Raw genomic sequence first — 19,592 nt, forward strand, 5'->3', positions numbered from 1 at the left:
GCCTAAGTTTTTTTTCTGTGGCACTGGGGGAACCAAGCTGTATTGTAGCGATTAGTCTATTTGTATTATAATGTCTATGATGGACTATATATGATTAACCTGTAGCAAAGGTTGGGCTGTGCTAACGAATAGAAAATGAGCAATTATGTGATGAGAGCAATAGAGAGCCTGTGGAAGTGAACAGACTTGACTGTTGTCAATTCTAATGATATGCTTAAGGGTCTCATGGTCCTCACTCGAGTCTCCGAGAAAGAAACTGATGAAATTCTCAGGGTCTAACGAAACAAAATCAAGACCTTAAGACGGAACGTTGTTTATTGAAAAATCGGAAGAAGATGTGAAAGGATGAAAAAATCTTCTCGATCGACAAGGTCTCATACAAATCAGTGAAGTTTGCCCATTTAAGGTAAACTTTACGTCAACCAATCCCCTGTGGAAAGAGTGACGCACTACAACTACCTCGGCACCATAATAAATGAAGAATGAACCAACAACCAGGAGATTAGAGCACGCATCGGAAAAGCTCGATCCACCTTCAATCGGATGGGGGCCTTCTTCAAGAGTAACAACCTCTTTCTTGATACAAAAGTAAGAATGCTGCGATGCTACGTCTTCTCTGTCCTTTTTTATGGTGTTGAATCATGGACCTTGAACGAAGATATGTGTAGAAAACTGGAAGCATTTGAGATGTGGCTATATCGGAGAATGCTTAAGATCCCGTGGACTGACTGAGTCTCAAATAAGGAGGTCCTCAGAACAATGAATAAGAACCGAGATGTACTGACCACCATCAAATCTCGAAAGTTACAGTTCTTCGGACATATTATGCGAAATGAATCTAGATATACTCTTCTTCAAACCATCCTGCAAAAAAAAATATTTGGAAAACGAGGTCCAGGAAGAAGAGGAACATCTTGGTTAAAGAACCTAAGAATCTGGTTTAATACATCTGTGCAGCTTTTCCGCACTGCTGCAGATAAGATAAAGATTGCCATGATGATCGCCAACATTCGTAACGGATAGGCGCATCAAGAAGAGAGGGCATATTTTAGACTTAGAAAGGTGTCTTTCAAGACGTTCAGAGGCCTCCATGTCTCCAATCAGAGTCATGCAAGCTAACCTCCAGTATAGGAGGAGGTAAGAAGTAGGTAAGAAACACTTACTGTTTCTATAAGAAAGTTCAATGTATCTTTGACACAAGAACCACTGGGTTTAGCAAGGTCAGTAAGAGGACTGTCGGATATTGGTGGAGAGTCTATATATAGCCGATCTGCCAAAGTTCTGAGTTCTGAGTATTAAAATAATGCCGTTAATGAATTTCTATTGCATGAATCTAATGATCTTCTTCTCTTGGCGCCGTCTCCTTTCAAAAGTTGGTGATTCAAATGGCAATTGTAGTTTTGGAAACTGCTGCGCGAAAGATTTCTGCGGATGAGCAGTCAAACCATCTCCTCAGGTCTTTTAGCCACGAGTTCTGGTGTCTTCCTACTGATCTTTTGCGCTGTACTTTTCCTTCCAGTATAACTTGAAGTAATTCGTATCTTTCGCCTCTCAACACATGACCCAGTAAGTATTGCATTTTCCTCTCTTTGATTATTCTTAGTAATTCTTAATTACTTAATGACCATACAAATTAAAATGGCAAACAACCACCACCAAGGAAGATGAAGCAGCTAGTAAGGTATTGCAGGATAAATTGAGTGGAATTGATTATCGACTGAGATGTGTTTGTTATGGAATATGATGTAGACCTACTAAATATTGAAAACAAACCAACTTTCGTAACTTCACAAAAGGAGGTTATTGATATAACAATGGCCACGACTTACTTGACAAAAATCGTTAAAAATGGCAACTAAGAAAAGTTATGAAGTATCTTTTTCAGAACATCGACACATATGTTATGAAATAATAGTCAATGAACCTATCAAAGTATCTTATTGTAACCCTAATAAAATAGACTAAGCATCATATCAAGAAGACCTGGTATGGTTAAAAGGATGATAAAGCATACACTCGATCTAAACATGGCTGCCGCATAATTTCAAGAGATGATCACCAATGAGAGATTCCAACAGGAAAGTGTCCTAGTGGAATAATAATCTTACAAATTAAAGGACAGATAAAAAAATTAATTACAGACTGTAAACATATCAAGGCTCCATAAAGTTCTCTTCAAGGACCTTCAGATAAGTATACACTTACTCCTCAAAAAGGGAGATGAATACATTCAGAATCGTAAAGTTTTAAAACTGAGAGACCTCAGGTATGACCTGTGGCGAAATAAGAAATAACAGAGTTTGGGAATCATAAGTGTCGGAGGACGTTGTAAACCAATTATATATATTTTTTTTTTAGTATTTCACATCTTCCAGGCGTATCGCATTAGCTCATTTCTTTTTATTAGGTAAGGGTTAAATAAAACATCGATCAGGCTCTGCCTTTATTTAAAATTTTTGCTGCCGTACACAGTACAAATAATATTTTTATATTTTTATACATTATAAGTAATTAAAACCTAGTTATTATATAATAATGTACATAATAGTTGCTGCAATCAATAGCAAGCTGTCGTGTCGACCAATTTTAGGGTTCGGTAAGCGGCAGGTTAAAATCGAATTTTTTTTACATATTTTTATTATCTTTATACAATTGCAAAATACATTTCAGTATAATACATTTAGTTATTTGCTCAAAAATCAGTTCAGCTTAGTACCTTTTGTACCTATAATTGTCTAGTACATGAACAGAGAACTATCAATGGATGTGGCATAAAACAAGTGACATATGACACATAATAATTGACAAATGACAAATTATGGATACAACATTCTTTCTTTTTATTACAATCGGAACTGGAACTCTTTCTTTGACAGACAATAAAGTACGTATGGTTCTGCTGTTCATGTACTGTCTCATTTTGGTAAAAAGCGAAATTTATTAATTTTTAATCAAGTAAGTAGGTACATCAGGTTGTTATTATCACAAACGTAGCGGCTTATATTTATTTACATAGCTTCTGTATAAGAAAAATCTTTGTAAATTATTATTATCTTTGAATAAGCCCTCCAGTGAGTAGGTTTTCGTATTTTTTGTCCATGCAAGTTCAAAGATAATGCATCCTCTTCAAATTATGAGATAATTAATCTTATACAGACCATGTGTTAATAACAAATGAGACTTACAAATAAGCATATTAAATTAGAAAATAACAAAAGACCTAAAATACATTTTATTCAGCTCTATAAAACTGGGTACCTGGAGGGATTTTGTACCCGGGATAAGTGGAATTTAGAGCATGCTGATCAAAGAACGCGGTGTAATCCCTTTGCACTTTACGTGGCCTACAAACAGGTCCTTTGGCTAATTCAAGACGTAGCCTGTTCTCTTCTTCGGCTTGAACCTTGACGTTTTCTGGAGGCCATTTCATATCTCCGCGGAGATTTTTTCCACCTTGAATAGAAAGGAAACTATTACTAGTATTAAGGTTTTCAGCTTCTTCGTACATCTTTCGCTTTACATCTTCCGGAGGCCATTTTAGGTCTCCTCGTAAATTTTTCGGATTGACTTTAACTATAAAAGGAAAAATTATTGACGAATTAGCCGACGGTTGAAGAGGGTGTTAAATGAAGCTGGTGGATGGTGAGTTGAAAGAGATACAGGCCTTCGAAATCAGCTTTGCATTCACATTATCCTCAAGAGAGTTACAAGCGTTTTTTGATCTTAATCGTTCGTTTTTAGGAACGTTTAACAGTGCATTAGAAAGCAAGCGGTTATTCAGGTATTAGCAAAAGAATGCGCAGTGCTTTTGAGTGAATCGAGTAGCTCAAAAAATAAAGCAGGGAGTTTGCAGTCAGGTTAGTATACTTATGAAACACTATATGCCCTTACAGCTAACAGATTATACTTTATAATAGGAAAGATCCAACGCTGAGGACTAACGCAGAAAGAGGGAACAACGAATTGTAAAAACGAGAAACGTACCCCGAATGAGTACTTGGAGTGTAAAATACTTAAACACAAGAGAACAAGAAATAGCTAAAGAAATGGGATAGAAAAATGTAGATATATGCGTACAGAGTGGAGCACATACAATCGAAAAATAAGGTAAATAATATTAAACATCAAAAGTAGAGTTAAAAAACAAAAAAGAAACACTAATAATAATAAAAAAAGAATTATAAAGACAGAATGTAAAAAGAAATGGAAGAAAAGTAGAGAAATAAAATAAGGAACTTTTACAATGGTATTAAAAAAATAAATAGCATACATGAAAATCTAATATTTGATGTCCCTTTTTGCAATTGATGATGCAATTAACAGATGGAAAGAACATTTTGATGGAGAAGAGATGAAGAATTACAGAATGGGAAAAGGTTTGATATGGAATAGGTGATACAAAATATATAGAACATGGAAATAAAAGACCCGAACCAAGATGAAATATTTTAAAAACAATAAGAGCCCAGAAAAAACCCAAATAACCACGGAAAACATAAAGTACGAAGGACATTTGCTGACAATCAAAGTGTATGAACTTACTAAAAGAATTTGAAGGTACACGACTGTCAGATAAAAGAGGAACGGCTGGATAAGATCAAACACAAGAGTTGAGGATATCGCAACAAAAATTGACAAACTCAAACGGAGCTTTGCAGGTCACACTGCTAGACGAAAAGACCAAAGTTGGAACGCCACAATACAACATTGGATACCTTACAACGGTAGAAGACCAATAGGAAGACCACAAGTGGTGGTTGGACGATATCAAAAGAACAAACAAAGCCGGAACAAACTAGAAGTATGTTGCTCAGGATAGAGATCGATGGAAGGAGTTGGGAGAGGCATATGTCCAAAAATGGACGAGAGAAGGCTAAGAAGAAAAAGAATTTGGTCAATGGAACAAATAATACAAGATTGAAACGAATCAATGTTACTATCAAACTATCTATCTATCTTTTAAATAATATATTAAGATTTAAATTTGTATCTTTAAGGGTAAAGGAAAGGATATTCAAAATAGTATTGAGACTAACCATTTTTTCTGCTGCTGCAACGTGGGAGATGGTGGGCTACTACACAAGAAGGATGGGAAAGAAGGAAGAAGCAATAAAGAACTGTAATAATTCCTCAAAAAACCTGAAATATGTGAAGTTGTAAGAACACGAGCACTGCAATAGTTGGGACTTTAAAGTAAAATGGAAAATAGGAGATAAAATAGAAAATAAAAGATATTGTATGAATAGCAGCTGACCTCAAACGTGGAAAAGGAAGGTCCAGGACAAGATGGTCAGAAAAGTCTACGGATGATCTAAAAGAGAAAACAAACAAAAACTGAAAAGCAAAGATTAAGATTAGAAACAAGTGCAGAAAGATAATATTTGGCAATTTGGCTAAGTAACTTAAGTAATCTGTGAATTTATGCTTATTGTGGAAGCTATTGGACGATGGACAAATCAAGGATAAAAGTAACTTCCAGATATAAACGAAAGAGGAAATTAAATCAGCGTTAAAAGGTTTGACGAACAAAAAACACCTGAAAGAGATGGCGTTGTAAGTGAAATAAAACCATTAGGAGAACTCTTTGAAGGAATTACACCAGAAAAATTGAATAGATGTACTAGAAATTGGAACTTCAGACCTATCCGCTTGTTATCTCATTTATATAAGCTCTTTATGAAAATAATTGTTAACAGGAATTCTTTAGAATGAATGATTACCTACAAGTAATTTGCAGATACACCTACAAGTAATTTATGAAAACAGCATTTGACTCAGTCCAGCATAGCTCGATGGTTAGAGCTCTTACTCTCAAGGGTTTTCTCTTACTTACTTTTCTTCGGAATATATATATATAGTAGCGCAACAACTGCGGTGAGAATATACTACGTCCACACAATCACAGTTCTCTCGAAGAAGGATCTCTTTATTACAAAGTGCTATGAGAAACAATAATTGGAAAAATATTGGCGTCAACATGAATGGGAAGTTTCTGATTAACTTGAGGTTTGCAGACGACATAGAATTATTAACGGGAAGCCTATCTTGAGCAGAACTCAAAATGGCTAATGATAATGATGATTAGACGATCTTAGGAATGACCTCTTATTGTGACAATACATCTAAAGTTGACCCTTGCAAAATATGATCCTTTATATTATTTACGTAAAGAAAAGACGTTAAAATAGAAGTTGATTGCATTTCTCTTCACAATTACAAGATAATGGAAAACGAAATACATGGACTAGTTAGAAGAATCAAAAATGATCACTGAATCTCTTTAAAAGAAGTGGACCATGATTTTATGGTTTTTTCTTCTTCTTGTGCCCTACTCGATTATCATGCGTTGGCCATCAAATTGGCTATACTAATATTGTTGACGGTAGCTTGGAAAAGGGATGCAGAGGATCTATTAAACCATTATCTTAGGATTTTCAGCCATGACGTTTATCTTCGACCTTTCATTTATCTTGCCAATAGTTTCGTTTGATGGTATACAAAAGGAAATATGGCGTTTGATAAGAGGTCAAAGAACAAAAGGGGGTGAAGAAACTAATAGACCACAAATATATAGAAAAGGATATATTAAGTGACTATCTAAAGAAGCTATATCTAAAGAAGTCATTATCAAAACGCAGGAAGTTCAAAAAATACTTGGACAGTTGAGAAATAAAAAAGCAGCAGATAAACATGGGATACCAAATGAACTGCTAAAATATTGTAAAGCAATAACGAAACAAATAACACAATAAAATACTGGAACAATGAAGAACTAGCGATCCTTCTGTTAAAAAAAAACGATAAAATACATTCAGAAAACTACAGGGGTATTAATTGGTTAAATACCATCCTGAAACAACTAAAATTTTCCATCAACAACACGTACGAAGAGTCAAAAGAACTAAACCGTTTGAGCTTATGTAAGTATTGAATTAGCGTAAGGCAACGATAGAACACTTGAGTACTTAATCATTGATAATAATTATGTTGTAATAAAATGTGGAAGACGAAGAATATACTAGCCTAAGATTTTAGGGAATGGTTTGAACGCAGTAGTTGAAAACTATTTAGAACGGCAGTTAATAGGGTCAGCATAGCCATGATGATTTACAACCTTCAATAGATGAAACTTGAAGAAGAAGAACGATAGGGCGGAAAATTTGAGCTACAAGAAAAAAGTGAGCAGTTAGTGAAAAGCAAACTCAATATTGTGCAGTGTAGCCGTAACAAAGAGGTTAGCAGTGTATTTAAAAATTTAAATATTTATTTAAAACTTGGATTAGCCTTAGGTGATAACGTATGGTCCTAAAGTTTTGGGAAAAATTTCAAAAGCATATAACTCTGACCACAATAATCTTATATTTTTATTAAATTATTCAACAATTTAACTTAACTATCCTTATTATAAATCAAAATTCAAATGACAGACAAGGGACCATTATTTTCGATTTGACTAATAATTCCCCTGACACGTTGCATCATCCTTTGGACGACCTCGGCGTCAATTTCCCTAATTTTTGTATATATGCGGTGCCTTAACTGTTCCTGATTTTGTGCTTCCCATCCGTTATTATAGACTTTCCGACTTAATATTGCCCAGAACTCTTCAATTGGACGAGCCTGAGGTAGGTTGGGGGGATTGTCTGCTTTCGGTACAAAGGTAAAGTAAAGTTTCGACTTGTTGACGAAATGCACTCGCCTTAACGTGCGGCAACATCTCGGAATTCTCTCTAATTGGTCCTCTGTGTATTTTGGAGCTTTCCTTCTTTTGAGGTAGATAATATTGTTACTCGATAGGGTCCTGTATACTGTAGTCTTTCCAACATGAAATCTTCTGGCCAGTTTTCGCTGTGAGACCCCAATTTTGTTCTTAGCTGCTTCATTCAGTCTTGCCTCTCTTATATGGTTCAAAATCCGCGGTCGGCCACTTTTACGCAAGTTAACACATGGTATCCCTTCTTCACATTCTCTGATTGTGCGATAAATTGTCGATTTCTCGATAAATATTAACAATATCTCGTTTCGACATTCGCCCAACCATATTATAAACACCTCGACGAATATCAATTTTATAAGACATTTTGCAGAGCTCAAACCAAAATATTGTGCTTTGTTTATTAAATGTCAATAACTGATGACATTTCAATTCCATGGCCTTCTTTGTTAAATGCATTTTGCTTCCTAATCAGATCAGGTGAAATTTTTCCCAAAACATTAGGACCATACGTTTTAATATATTACAAATTTTCATTTGGAAATTTTAGGTTAAAGAAAAAATGCTAATTTATCCTGTGAATTAAGTGCATTTCCATTGTAAAAAAAATTGAAAATGTTAAGGAATAAAATTGAATGAACGATTAATAAAATAAACATTTAAGTGCTGAATTAAAGCTTTAAATAATGGCAATAAAACAGTTAGGATCAACCATCTTTGCTAAAGGCATTGGTAATGTTATAGACAACAAATAAACACATGTTAATACATTAAAAAAAGACGCAGTCGGCAAAATTCCTTTATATTCGCGAATGTACTATCTTCTAGCGTTATACCAAGAAAGCTGATTAAGAAGAACTGTCAATACTAAAATACAAGAATCTGGTTCAACTAGCTATAAGGAATTGAAAGACAGTGACGTAAATTTTGAAATAACTATCTAATATTCCGTAGAATATATTCAATCTTATCTAAAAACGTTATAGAAGACATAAATAACGTAGTTGATATAGGTAGTCATTATTCTAAAAGTTTATAAACATTTTATACAAAAATGTGTGCTATGTATCAAAACTTTTCCTCTATTCAAACCAGATTCTTTCCATAATACATATTTTTTCACATCGTGTTTTTCTTGAATGGTCTTTATCTATGAGTAATCTGATAAATTAAAATGATCATTTATATAAAATATGTCAACTATTTGCAAACTTTTTAAAATGTCCTGGCTCGTAGCATGAGTTTCTCGTAAATCTAGTGGTAGTACATTTGTATAAAAACAAAAAATTAATGAGAGCTATACAATCACTAACAAAAACTATGGTTTTAACGAAAATTAAAAATCAGAAACGAAAGAGAAACAAAAAAAAATATTTATAAGACATATATTATTTTTAAGAAATTTTACAGAATGAACGATACTGATATATATATTTAGGGATTCTACAGTATTCACTGCCCTCGCTCCCTCGCTCAACCGTTTCCATCTCTCTCTGTTGTTCCATTCTCCATCGTTTAGTCCTCTCTTACTCATGGCGTCGTCTACTTCGTTCCTCCAGGATTTTCGGGGTCGTCCTCTTTTCCTCCTTCCTATGGGGCTCCATTCGGTTATTCTCTTTATCCATCTGCTGTCGCTAGTTCTTCTTACATGTCCATACCACTTTAGTCTTTTTTGTTCTATATATGTTAGTATGTCTGTTTCTATTGATGTTCTTTGTTTTATTTCGTCATTACTTCTCCTATCCATTCTTGTTACTCTGCAGCATCTTCGCAGGCATTCCATCTCTGTTGCTACTATCTTACTGCTGTTTTTCTTGTTTATGATCCAATTTTCAGCCCCATATGTCATAATACTTCGCACTAATGTTTTATAAATCTGTGTTTTTGTCTTCATATTTAGGTGTCTATCCCACCATACTGAGTTAAGTTGTCGGATTGCTGTTCTTGTTTGTCCTAATCTTTGTGTAATTTCTTCCTCTGTTGTTGCCTTTTTCGTGATTATAAACCCCAGGTATTTGAATTTATCCTTTCCTTTGATTGTTACGTTGTCATCAATCTGTAGATCTTCTATGTCTTCTTCACTTGTAGATAGGTACTCTGTTTTCGCGAGGTTAATATCTAGGCCAGCCTTGGTATATTCTTCTTGTAGTTTCTTCATCATGTAGCTGAGGTCGTCGTGGTCTTGTGTAATCACTACTTGATCGTCTGCAAAACTTAACGTATATAAGTATTCGTTCCGTACCGGTACTCCCATGCCTTCGCATTTTCTTTTCCATGTAGTCAAGGCTTTCTCTAAGTATATTTTAAATAGGGTTGGAGATGTGGAATAACCCTGCAGGAGCCCTTTTGTTGTGGTGAAGTCTCCTATGATTCTTGTTCCCATTTTAATGGACACTTTATTTTCTTTATACAGAGCTTTTGTAGCTTCTATGAGTTCCGTCTGTATTTCTAATTTATACATTGCCTCCCTTAGTTCTGACCTTGGTACAGAGTCATACGCCTTTCTCAGGTCCACAAATGCCAAGTGTATATCTCTATTTTTTGCTTTTTTCTTTTACAACAGTTGTTCCAGTGTGTATATGTGGTCTATGCATGATCTTCCTGCCGTGAAGCCTGCCTGATCCTCCCCGTTTTTGCCTTTTATTGGTTGCTCTATCTTTTCTCGCAGTATCTTCCCATATAATCTTCCTATTGATGATATTACGCTTATTCCTCTGTAGTTTTCGCATCGTTTTCTATCTCCTTTCTTAAATATAGATGTCATATATGCCGCCGTCCATTCCCTTGGAAGCTGTTCTCCATTTATGGCTTTCTGAAATATCCATTGTATCATCGGATCAAAAAAATTACACCGGATGATACGATACTGATCTGGCTGATCTTCTGATTAAGAAGCAAGGGGTGAAGAGCTCTTTTATAGGATAATGTTACTGTCTTATCCACGTTAAAAGAGAGTAAATTAGAGCCGGACCAGGTTTTTATTTTAAGTAAATCAAAAGTTATAATTACATGAAGAGTTTCAATATTAGAGTTCCTCCAGGTAATACTGGTATCGTCAGCAAAAAGAAAAATTTGTCCATCGATTTTTAAGTTAGGGATGTCATTTATAAAGATAAGGAAAAGTAGAGGACCCAGTACTGAACCTTGTGGTACTCCGCATACAATGCTTTTGTGACTAGAGTCAGTATCATTTGCTCTAACTAGTTGTTTCCCATTCCTCAAGTAAGATTGAAACCAATTCAAAGAAATACCTTAAATTCCGTAGAAATTTCTACGGAAAGTGGAGTTTCTCTTACAACATTTTTAGAGCTTCCCGGACGATTCTAATAGTACATTTTTTAGCTGCTTTGATAAGTTTTAGATACGTTCCTCTGTACTTGGAGATATATTCAGTGACAAAGACGTTGATAGTAACTTTCTTGATGTAAAGTGGTGAACGCATATTCTTGGTTGATATGCGGATACCCTTGGTAGTCCAGAGATTGTGATGTTTTGACTTAATTGTAATTAAAGAAAATGCCTTATTGAAAATACAGACAAGCCTATCTAAAAAAATACTGAAATTATAGTCTACGTCCTCAGAGGCAAAGTGCCACCCAGAAGTCAAGCACAAATTTTGGAATTTACGAAAGTTCTAAGCGAAATGAATCCTACCTAAACGTTGGGTTTTCGAGGAATAAACTTAAAATACACAAAATAAATAACATTTTCGTTAACCATTTGGCAATGTGTGACGTTACTCTCAGAAGATTAAAAATATTTTTACTACAACCCTTTATTAAAAAGTTTGCAAATTAAAAATATTTCTGAAATCTCCACTTGTTTCCTTATATTTACCTTTTAGGGTCGCCGTGGCTGGTTGAGAAGTGTAAACTGGTGGTGGAGCCTGGCTCACTGGAGCCTGAGGACGGAGAGTGATGGTAGATGGGGGAAGTTCCACAGGTTTTGAAGCTTGTCTTTGTACCTAAAACATATGTAGTGAGTTAGAATATTATATTATAAATACGTAGAAAATTTCCTCTTTAAAAAGGTAGCTAAAATGCTTTTTATTTCTGTAAACTTCCTCATCTTCCATTTATTTATGATTTTCATTCCATAACTGTGAATTGCTTGATCAGGTGCTACACGTGAATAAGTACCTTATATTTTTGGAGTTACTTTTGGTGGTCTTCAAAAAGTGTGCCTGCAATCTATTGGGTCCCTTTTATGAAAGATATGGTTGGTTGTTTCATATTTTTTGGTACATAATCTGCAGCTTACACCTCTAAGAACCACCCCAGTCCTCCCTTGACTGGCGCATGACCAGCAAGAGTGCCTGTTGTAGAGTTGATTTCTGCTTATTTTGTGCAATACTGTAGCCCTAGAGTACTTGTCCGTGTAATACATATTTTGCCATGTGTTTAACAGGGAAAATAATAGGGTATTTCACTGTATAAAACCGACGATAATGTCAAAATAATAATAAGAAAATCGTTTCAGAAGAGTTTGATTTGTCGCCAAATTTAAAAATATTATTTACACCACCAATTTTTGTGTCTTGTTTTTGACCAAAATGACCTAAAAAGTGTGAACTAAAAATAATGGTTCGAAAAAAAAATTATTATATAAATATTAACTGTTTTTAAGTTTATCAGATTGTACAAACCAATATAAATCGAGTGGCAAACTGGCGACTAACAAATCGTCTCACTGAAATGGCTTTTTAATTTTCTTAATTGGGTAAACGTTTTTAATAGTATTTTTTGTAACATCACTACTAGCCCAGTCTGGTTAAAAAAAAAAGGTAGAAAAATGTTTCGCAGATATCTGAAGCTTTTAAGACATAGGTGAAGAATACTAGATGATGAATAGATGAAAAGATACTCCTAGTTTTACATTGCGTTTTTTTTAAGCAATAATTTATGGTCACAATTTGATTTTTTGTCTATACATTTTTTTCCCTTATATTTTAAATAAGCAATATTTATGTCATTTTTTTATGTCAAGAATATCTTTATTTTCCCGTTTTTTTAATTAAAATTGATAAATAATTTACAGAGATATTTGCAGTTTTTTGCACTAATTTATAAATTTTATTAATTTTTTTATTAACAAAATAAAATGGTATTAATACATTTAAACATCAAGGAATAACCATCTTTTAGATTTGTGCGAAAGTTCCCCCCGATCAGTCAAATATTTTATAAGTTATTTAATTTGTTTATCCCTGAGGGTAATTATTTAAACTATTGAGCTCGCCCTATGCATGATGCTAGACACATTCAGTAAATTTCATAGGATTCTTTAAGACTTAGACTATCTCAGAAGTTAAATGCATATTGAGTTTTCGTCGAAATTCTTTACAAAATAAACGTTTGAAAAAGGGGTATGTTTTTTACTTATAAACAATTGTAATAACTTCTATATTTTTCAAGCTACATACTTGTACGTACAACCATTGGATAGCTGGTAAAAAAGCTCACATTAGAAAATAAAAAACCTTCTATGACCAATAGGAACGAAGTTAGTGACTATTTTTAAAAAAATCATATCTCCATTGTTTATAAACATTAAGAAGTAAAACTTGCACAAATTTTGAATGAAAATCTAAACTTTATATTGAAACTTATAGCTATAAATTTATCTAATTTTTCGAAACGACGGTACTTTCGAAAGATCGACATAGGAAAGTGAAGAGGATATCTGTTTCAGCTCCGTTTTTTTTTCGGCATCGGAACTTCAAATTGCAACACGTAGGAAAAATTTACATTATCTCGGCTTCCTTTGCAGCTGCAAGCCTCTTTTTTTATTCTGGGGTAGCTCGTCGAAATATGAATAACTACATAGTTTTCACTGGCCGGAAAATATGGGAAAACTCGGAAAAATTGAGTCCATTTGAAATTCACCCTAAATACTTACTTTTTTTTAATTTGCTCGAATAGTCTGTCGCAGTTTTAATAATGATGACATAATTTTCACCCCCCATAAATCTCGGAAAATCTCCCGGAAAATCAACATATGTTTTTTCATTTTATATCAATGATGTAATAATACTTATATATTTTATAAATTAAATTTCAGGTAATTTTTTACACAATATATTATTATATTCCTTATATTAATTATAATTGTTTGTATTTTTTTTTATAATTAATAATATTGATTTTTATTCTATTTTTCTTACAAATATGATATACAATATTAATATAATCTGCCTTACTGCTTTGATAAAATAAGTCGATTTTTTCATCACTTTCAAGTTTCATTTTTCATTAAATTTTGCAATGTTTATTGAACTTTACTTTTTTTATTTTCTTTACATACATTGGTTTAAAAGTTAAAATTTGGTTGGTTCATTTATTCGACTTCACTGTCAGGTCTGAACCTTTTTGTTGCAGGTTGTTTGTCTTGACTTATTAAGTCAGTCTTTCCATACATTAACATAATAATGGGCGATCTTAATGCCAAGGTGGGTCAAGGTAAGGTAGGAGAACAAGTAGGAAAATATGGGCTTGGAAACAGAAATGACAGAGGAGATCGATTGATTCAATTTTGCCAAAGTGAAGACTTCGTAATAACAAACACGTTTTTCAAATTACCTCCTTGCCGGTCATATACATGGACATCTCCACAACATACCAAAGAAAAAATAGTGAGAAATCAAATAGACTACATTATGATAGCAAGGAGGTATCATAATGCTGTTAAATGTACTAAGACGTACCCAGGAGCTGATATAGGCTCAGATCATAACCCGGTAGTTACTGTGATAGAGGCGAGACCAAAAAAGATTAGAAGACCACACAAAAAGGCACTAGATTTAAATAAACTTAGAAACAAAAATATACGACAAGAAACAGGAGAAGAAATAAATGAAAACCTCCGTTCAGTGCAGCAACAAATTAACGATACAAACAACGTTAACCAAAAATTAAAGTACATAAATACAGCTATACAAACAGCAGGAAAGAAACATCTTACAAAAACAAAAACAAAAAGAAAAAGGGGTGGATGACACAAAATATACTAGACTTGATGGAACAAAGAAGAAAGATGAAGAATTACCCAGACAAATAAAAAGAAATAAATAAACACATAAAAAAGAGAATAAAAGAAGCCAAAGAGGAGTGGATTAAAGAACAATGTGAAGAAATGGAAACATGAGAAAAAGTACGGTGCGTTCAATATGCGCAAAAAAGTAAAAGAGATAACAGGAAGCATAAAGAAATGCCAAATAGGTAAACTTAAAGACAAAGATGGAAATCTTATTGTAGATCTAGAGAATTAAATAAAACGATGGACAGAATACCTGAATGAATTATTTGAAGACGATAGAAACAACTTAACTCAGATAATCAATGCAACTGGGCCAGACATATTGAAAGAAGAAGTAGAATACGCAATAAGAAACGCTAAAAATGGAAAAGCAAATGGACCTGATGAAATTCCTACAGAACTGTTGAAGCTTTTGAATGGTAAATCCGTAACCATAATATTAAATTTTGTAGCGAGGAGCTAAAACAGTTTCCCCTCCACTTTCCTATGTCGATCTTTCGAAAGTAACTTCCTTTCGAAAGGTTTTAAGTTTCGAAAAATTGGATGAATTTTATAGCTATAAAATTCAATATAAAGTTTAGATTTTCATTCAAAATTTGTGCAAATTTTACTTCTTAATGTTTATAAACAATGGAGATATAATTAACAAAAAAATTGTCGCTAACTTCGTTCCTATTGTTCATAGAAGGTTTATTTTTTTTGTTAAATGTGAGTTTTTTACCAGCTATCTAATGGTTGTTCGTACAAGTCTGTAGCTTGAAAAATATAGAAGTTATTACAATTGTTTATAAGTAAAAAACATACCCCTTTTTCAAACGTTTATTTTGTAAATAATTTCGATGAAAACTCAATATTCATTTAACTTTTGAGATAGTATAAGTCTTAAAAAATCCTATGAAATTTGTTAAATGTGTCCAGCATCATTCATAGGGCAAGTTCAATGGTTTAAATAATTAGTCCCAGGGATAAACAAATTGAATAACTTTTAAACTATTTGACCGATCGGGAAGAAATTTCGCACAAATTTAAAGGACGGTAATTCCTCTATGTTAAAATGTATTAATGACATTTTATTTTGTTAATAAAAAAATTAATTAAATTTATAAATTAGTGCAAAAAAACTGCTTTTTTGCAAATATCTCCATAAATTATTTATCAATTTTAATTGAAAAAACGGAAAAATAAAGATATTCTTGATATAAAAAAATGGTATAAATACTGTTTATTTAAATTATAAGGGAAAAAACTTATCGATAAAAAAATTCTGACCATAAATTATTGCTTAAAAAAAACGCAAGGTAAAAATAGGAGTATCTTTTTATCTATTCGTCATCTAGTAACCCCCACCTTTGTCTTAAAAGCTTCAGATATCTGCGAAACATTTTGCCGTGAAATCGATGATTTTTGTATAACCAGACTGGGCTATACTGTGACTGTTACCATAGTTATCTTATAATCTACGCTACAAACAGCTTCTTAGGATTTTTACTACTCGATTTGAATTTGATTGTATTTATGAAAAATTATCTGCGTTAGTTATAAAAAAATTATCTAACTTGTGAGTAAAACAAACTAAGGGCAGTGAGAGTAGGCCAAAAGCACAGACTACTCTAAAAAGCGATAAAGCAGGCTCAGAACACAGTGTTATTAGAAAGCATAATGCAAGTCTCAGTTCGAAGTTGAAGGAAACTGACATGCTCAAATTATTGTATTTATTTGGCTTTGTTATTCAACATTCAACACTCTCCATCATACCTGTATTGGAACACTATGCACTTGAGAAGATTGTGGAACGGACTGATAACCCTGAGGTTGAGACTGGTAATTCTGTTCGGAAGATTGATATTGTTGAGAATATTGATATTGCTGAGTAGATTGAGTTTGATATTGTTGTTCAGAAGGATATTGGTAGGGTACAGCCTGAGCTGCGAAGCTAGAGAATTGGTTTTGACTCTGTGGAGCTTGGTATTGGTTTTGAGGAGCTTGGTATTGGTTTTGGGGAGGTTGATATTGTTGTTGGGGAGCTTGGTATTGGTGTTGGGGAGCTTGATATTGGTTTTGGGGTGCTTGGTATTGTTGTTGGGGTTGTTGGTATTGGTTTTGTGGTGGTTGATATTGCTGTTGAGGTTGATATTGGTTTACAGGAGGCTGATATTGTTGGGAGCCTTGATTTGGACTATAATTTGGTTGAGAAGGACCAGAGTACTGTTGTCCAAGAAACTGTTGCTGGGATACAGGTTGGTGCGCAGCTTGGAATCTAGAAGGGCTGCTTTGTCTCCAGGAGGGTTGGTTAGGAGTATGCACTGGAGATTGTACAGATGCCCAATTCTTGTTCGGAGTTGGGGCTCTGTAACCCTGTGGGCTTTGATTAGATAGAGGAGAAGCCAAGGGTGAAGATCCGCCTTGAGACACGTCTAATTTCAATGGCGCGCGTTGTTGTTGGTATAAGGCTTGGTTAGAGGAAGCTGGCTTTGGTTGTTGGTAGTTATTCTGGTAGCCTGCAGCCTGAGAGGGATATTGAGGTCCACCCTGTTTAAAAAGGAATAATTTTGAACAAAAAATGTAATTTATATCAACAGGGTTTGGTGTAGTTTACGCAAATAGTTTTAAATTTGGTATTTATTTTTATCGAGTATAAGATTCTTATTTTCATAACAAAATTTATGAATAAACAATATATAATTCTATAAATTAAGTGAAAAAAAAAAGAAAAATAGATATTTAGAAATAAATATTGAAGCAAAGTCAGTGGCTTGTTTCGTGCATAATTTTTAATTTATTTTATTATTGAATATTAGGTTATCTTGTTAATTTTTAAATTAATCTTTAAGGTTGACCTTTAAAATGTACAAAAATATTAATTATTTTACAAAAAAATAACCTTTATATCAAGTATTAACCAAAATCCGAACGGCTTGCGTGAACTACAAAAAAAATATCTAATATAAAAAAATTTCCTCCGGCTAAGGATCTTATACTATACAGGGAAATCAAGTATAAAAAAACTATAAATTCTGATTTGTTTCACCCTGTATAAAATCCTGCTGAACATTAGTGTGGGTTTGCTGGGAAAGGTATATCTACGGAAACTTGGTGATGTGTTCAAGCAAATAACAAAATATACTAATATTTAATTTAAGTAATAAGTGAAGTATGTACTATAAACAGCAGATTTCGTAATTTTACTACTGTATTTAGATGGATGATATTGTTTTGTTGAATTTAATCTGTGAATTGAAAATATGTTCAATAACAAGTCTAGTAAGCTTGGAATGTGTCATTTTTGTCATATAGTAGTTTTACTCGATGTAAGTTACATTCCAAAGGCTAAAATAGTTATGGTTACATCATAAACCTAATAAAATATGTCACAAAATGTGTCACTAAGACACAAAATCTTCAACAATCGATGGAAATAATCTTGCTTCCAGTAGTTATCCAAGCTTCCAAGATTATAGAAAGAGTGATTCACTCACAGAGAAAGAAAGAAGAAAAAGCAGGAAGATTGGAATTGATTCCAGAAGAACAATTTGTATTTAGAGCCGAACATTTGAGGGAACTAAGTGGTTAAGCTAACTAAGTACACAACAACAGGCTTCAATGGCAAAAATACATCGGAACAACCTTCCTGGATGGAAAAAATGCACTCTATTTCTGCAGAATTAACCGTTCTCTCAGAAACAACGCTTGGAGCAACCGGCGATTTTAAATCTATTAGGCGCACAAAATTTTTTTATTTTTATTTTTTAATAGACTTTGTATTAAATCGACGGCAAAAATTCGATATCTTTTGATCAGAATATCCTATCGACCAAAACCAAAGTTTATTTTAAATGTAAAGAGTGCAGCGTTTCTATAAAGCTTCTATAAAGCTGTTTTGTTTGTTAAATAAATTAACGTTGAGCCATTTTTGCCATCTTTTACGATTACATGAGATCCGTAAAACGTATAACTTTCATTGACCGGTCACTACGTAATTTTCATTGTTAAAGACTTATACTAAATTTCAATGAGCCATGCAGAGAGACAAAAACAATAGCAGGTGCAGGCCTTTAACAAGACCGCATTTAGAATTATCTTTTCGTTTGGCCAGAAGTATTATCTTTTAGTTGATATTCCACAATAGGAACCATTTATACAGCACGGAAGAAACCAAAAAATTATTTTTTATCTCAAAAACAGCCAAAAAATTTTATTTACAGGGTGTTTTCAAAAAATATAAGTTTGTTCCAAGTGAAAACAGAAAAATTCTGATGTTGATTAAAAAATGAAAATCCGCAAAAGAGACACAAAATGTTAACGTCAAAAGAGAAGGCAGTGATACGATATGAAGGAATTGTCAGCAGAAAAATGGCATCAAATGTTAGCTAAGCGGTCGACATTTGTAGCAGTTTAATAAAAGTATCCGTTCGCTGTATTTATCGTGTGCTAAAAAATACATCAGAAAATAAAAAGGTAAAACTAGTGGTAAAAAAATATTGTATTGGATGACGAGACAAGTAGTTTATTCGGCGAAGAATTTATTCATTTTATTTTCGAAGTGAAATTCCAACACTAAAGTTCTCAAGAGCTCGAAAACGATTACTTCTTACTCAAGATAACTCGTAGAGTATCAATCAGGACTATGCGCGAAATAAACTTTCGATATGTAAAACGCAACAGAAAAAGTGTGTTATTAGAAAAAAAAACAAAATTATTGTGTGGAGAAAAACATATTTAAAAGAAATACGCAAAAATCGCAGCATTTTCTATATGGAAAATATAATATTTGAATGAAACCTGGGTTAACGAAGATCATACAGTTGGAAAAGTTCGGCAAGATTTAAATGTCAAAAGTAAACGC

The 19,592-nt window shown here is 33.4% G+C and overlaps 1 protein-coding gene across 3 annotated transcripts in view; it reads right to left on the bottom strand.

The window, feature by feature from the left end:
• Positions 1 to 2,430: 2,430 nt before the first annotated feature.
• LOC140439063 (uncharacterized) overlaps positions 2,431 to 19,592 on the bottom strand; it is a 69,883-nt gene continuing 52,721 nt past the window's right edge. For 2 of the 3 annotated variants that reach the window (XM_072528713.1, XM_072528712.1), the window contains 3 exons: positions 16,505 to 17,278; positions 11,552 to 11,678; positions 2,431 to 3,573 (listed from right to left, as the gene is read on the bottom strand). In XM_072528713.1, coding sequence (XP_072384814.1) covers positions 3,233 to 3,573; positions 11,552 to 11,678; positions 16,505 to 17,278 — 1,242 coding nt within the window. In that variant the 3' untranslated portion in view covers positions 2,431 to 3,232. The remainder of the gene's footprint in view (positions 3,574 to 11,551; positions 11,679 to 16,504; positions 17,279 to 19,592) is intronic. The other variant, XM_072528714.1, reaches the window with a different exon arrangement.

This window comes from Diabrotica undecimpunctata, chromosome 4, assembly GCF_040954645.1.
Source record: "Diabrotica undecimpunctata isolate CICGRU chromosome 4, icDiaUnde3, whole genome shotgun sequence".
NCBI classification, from domain to species: domain Eukaryota; kingdom Metazoa; phylum Arthropoda; class Insecta; order Coleoptera; family Chrysomelidae; genus Diabrotica; species Diabrotica undecimpunctata.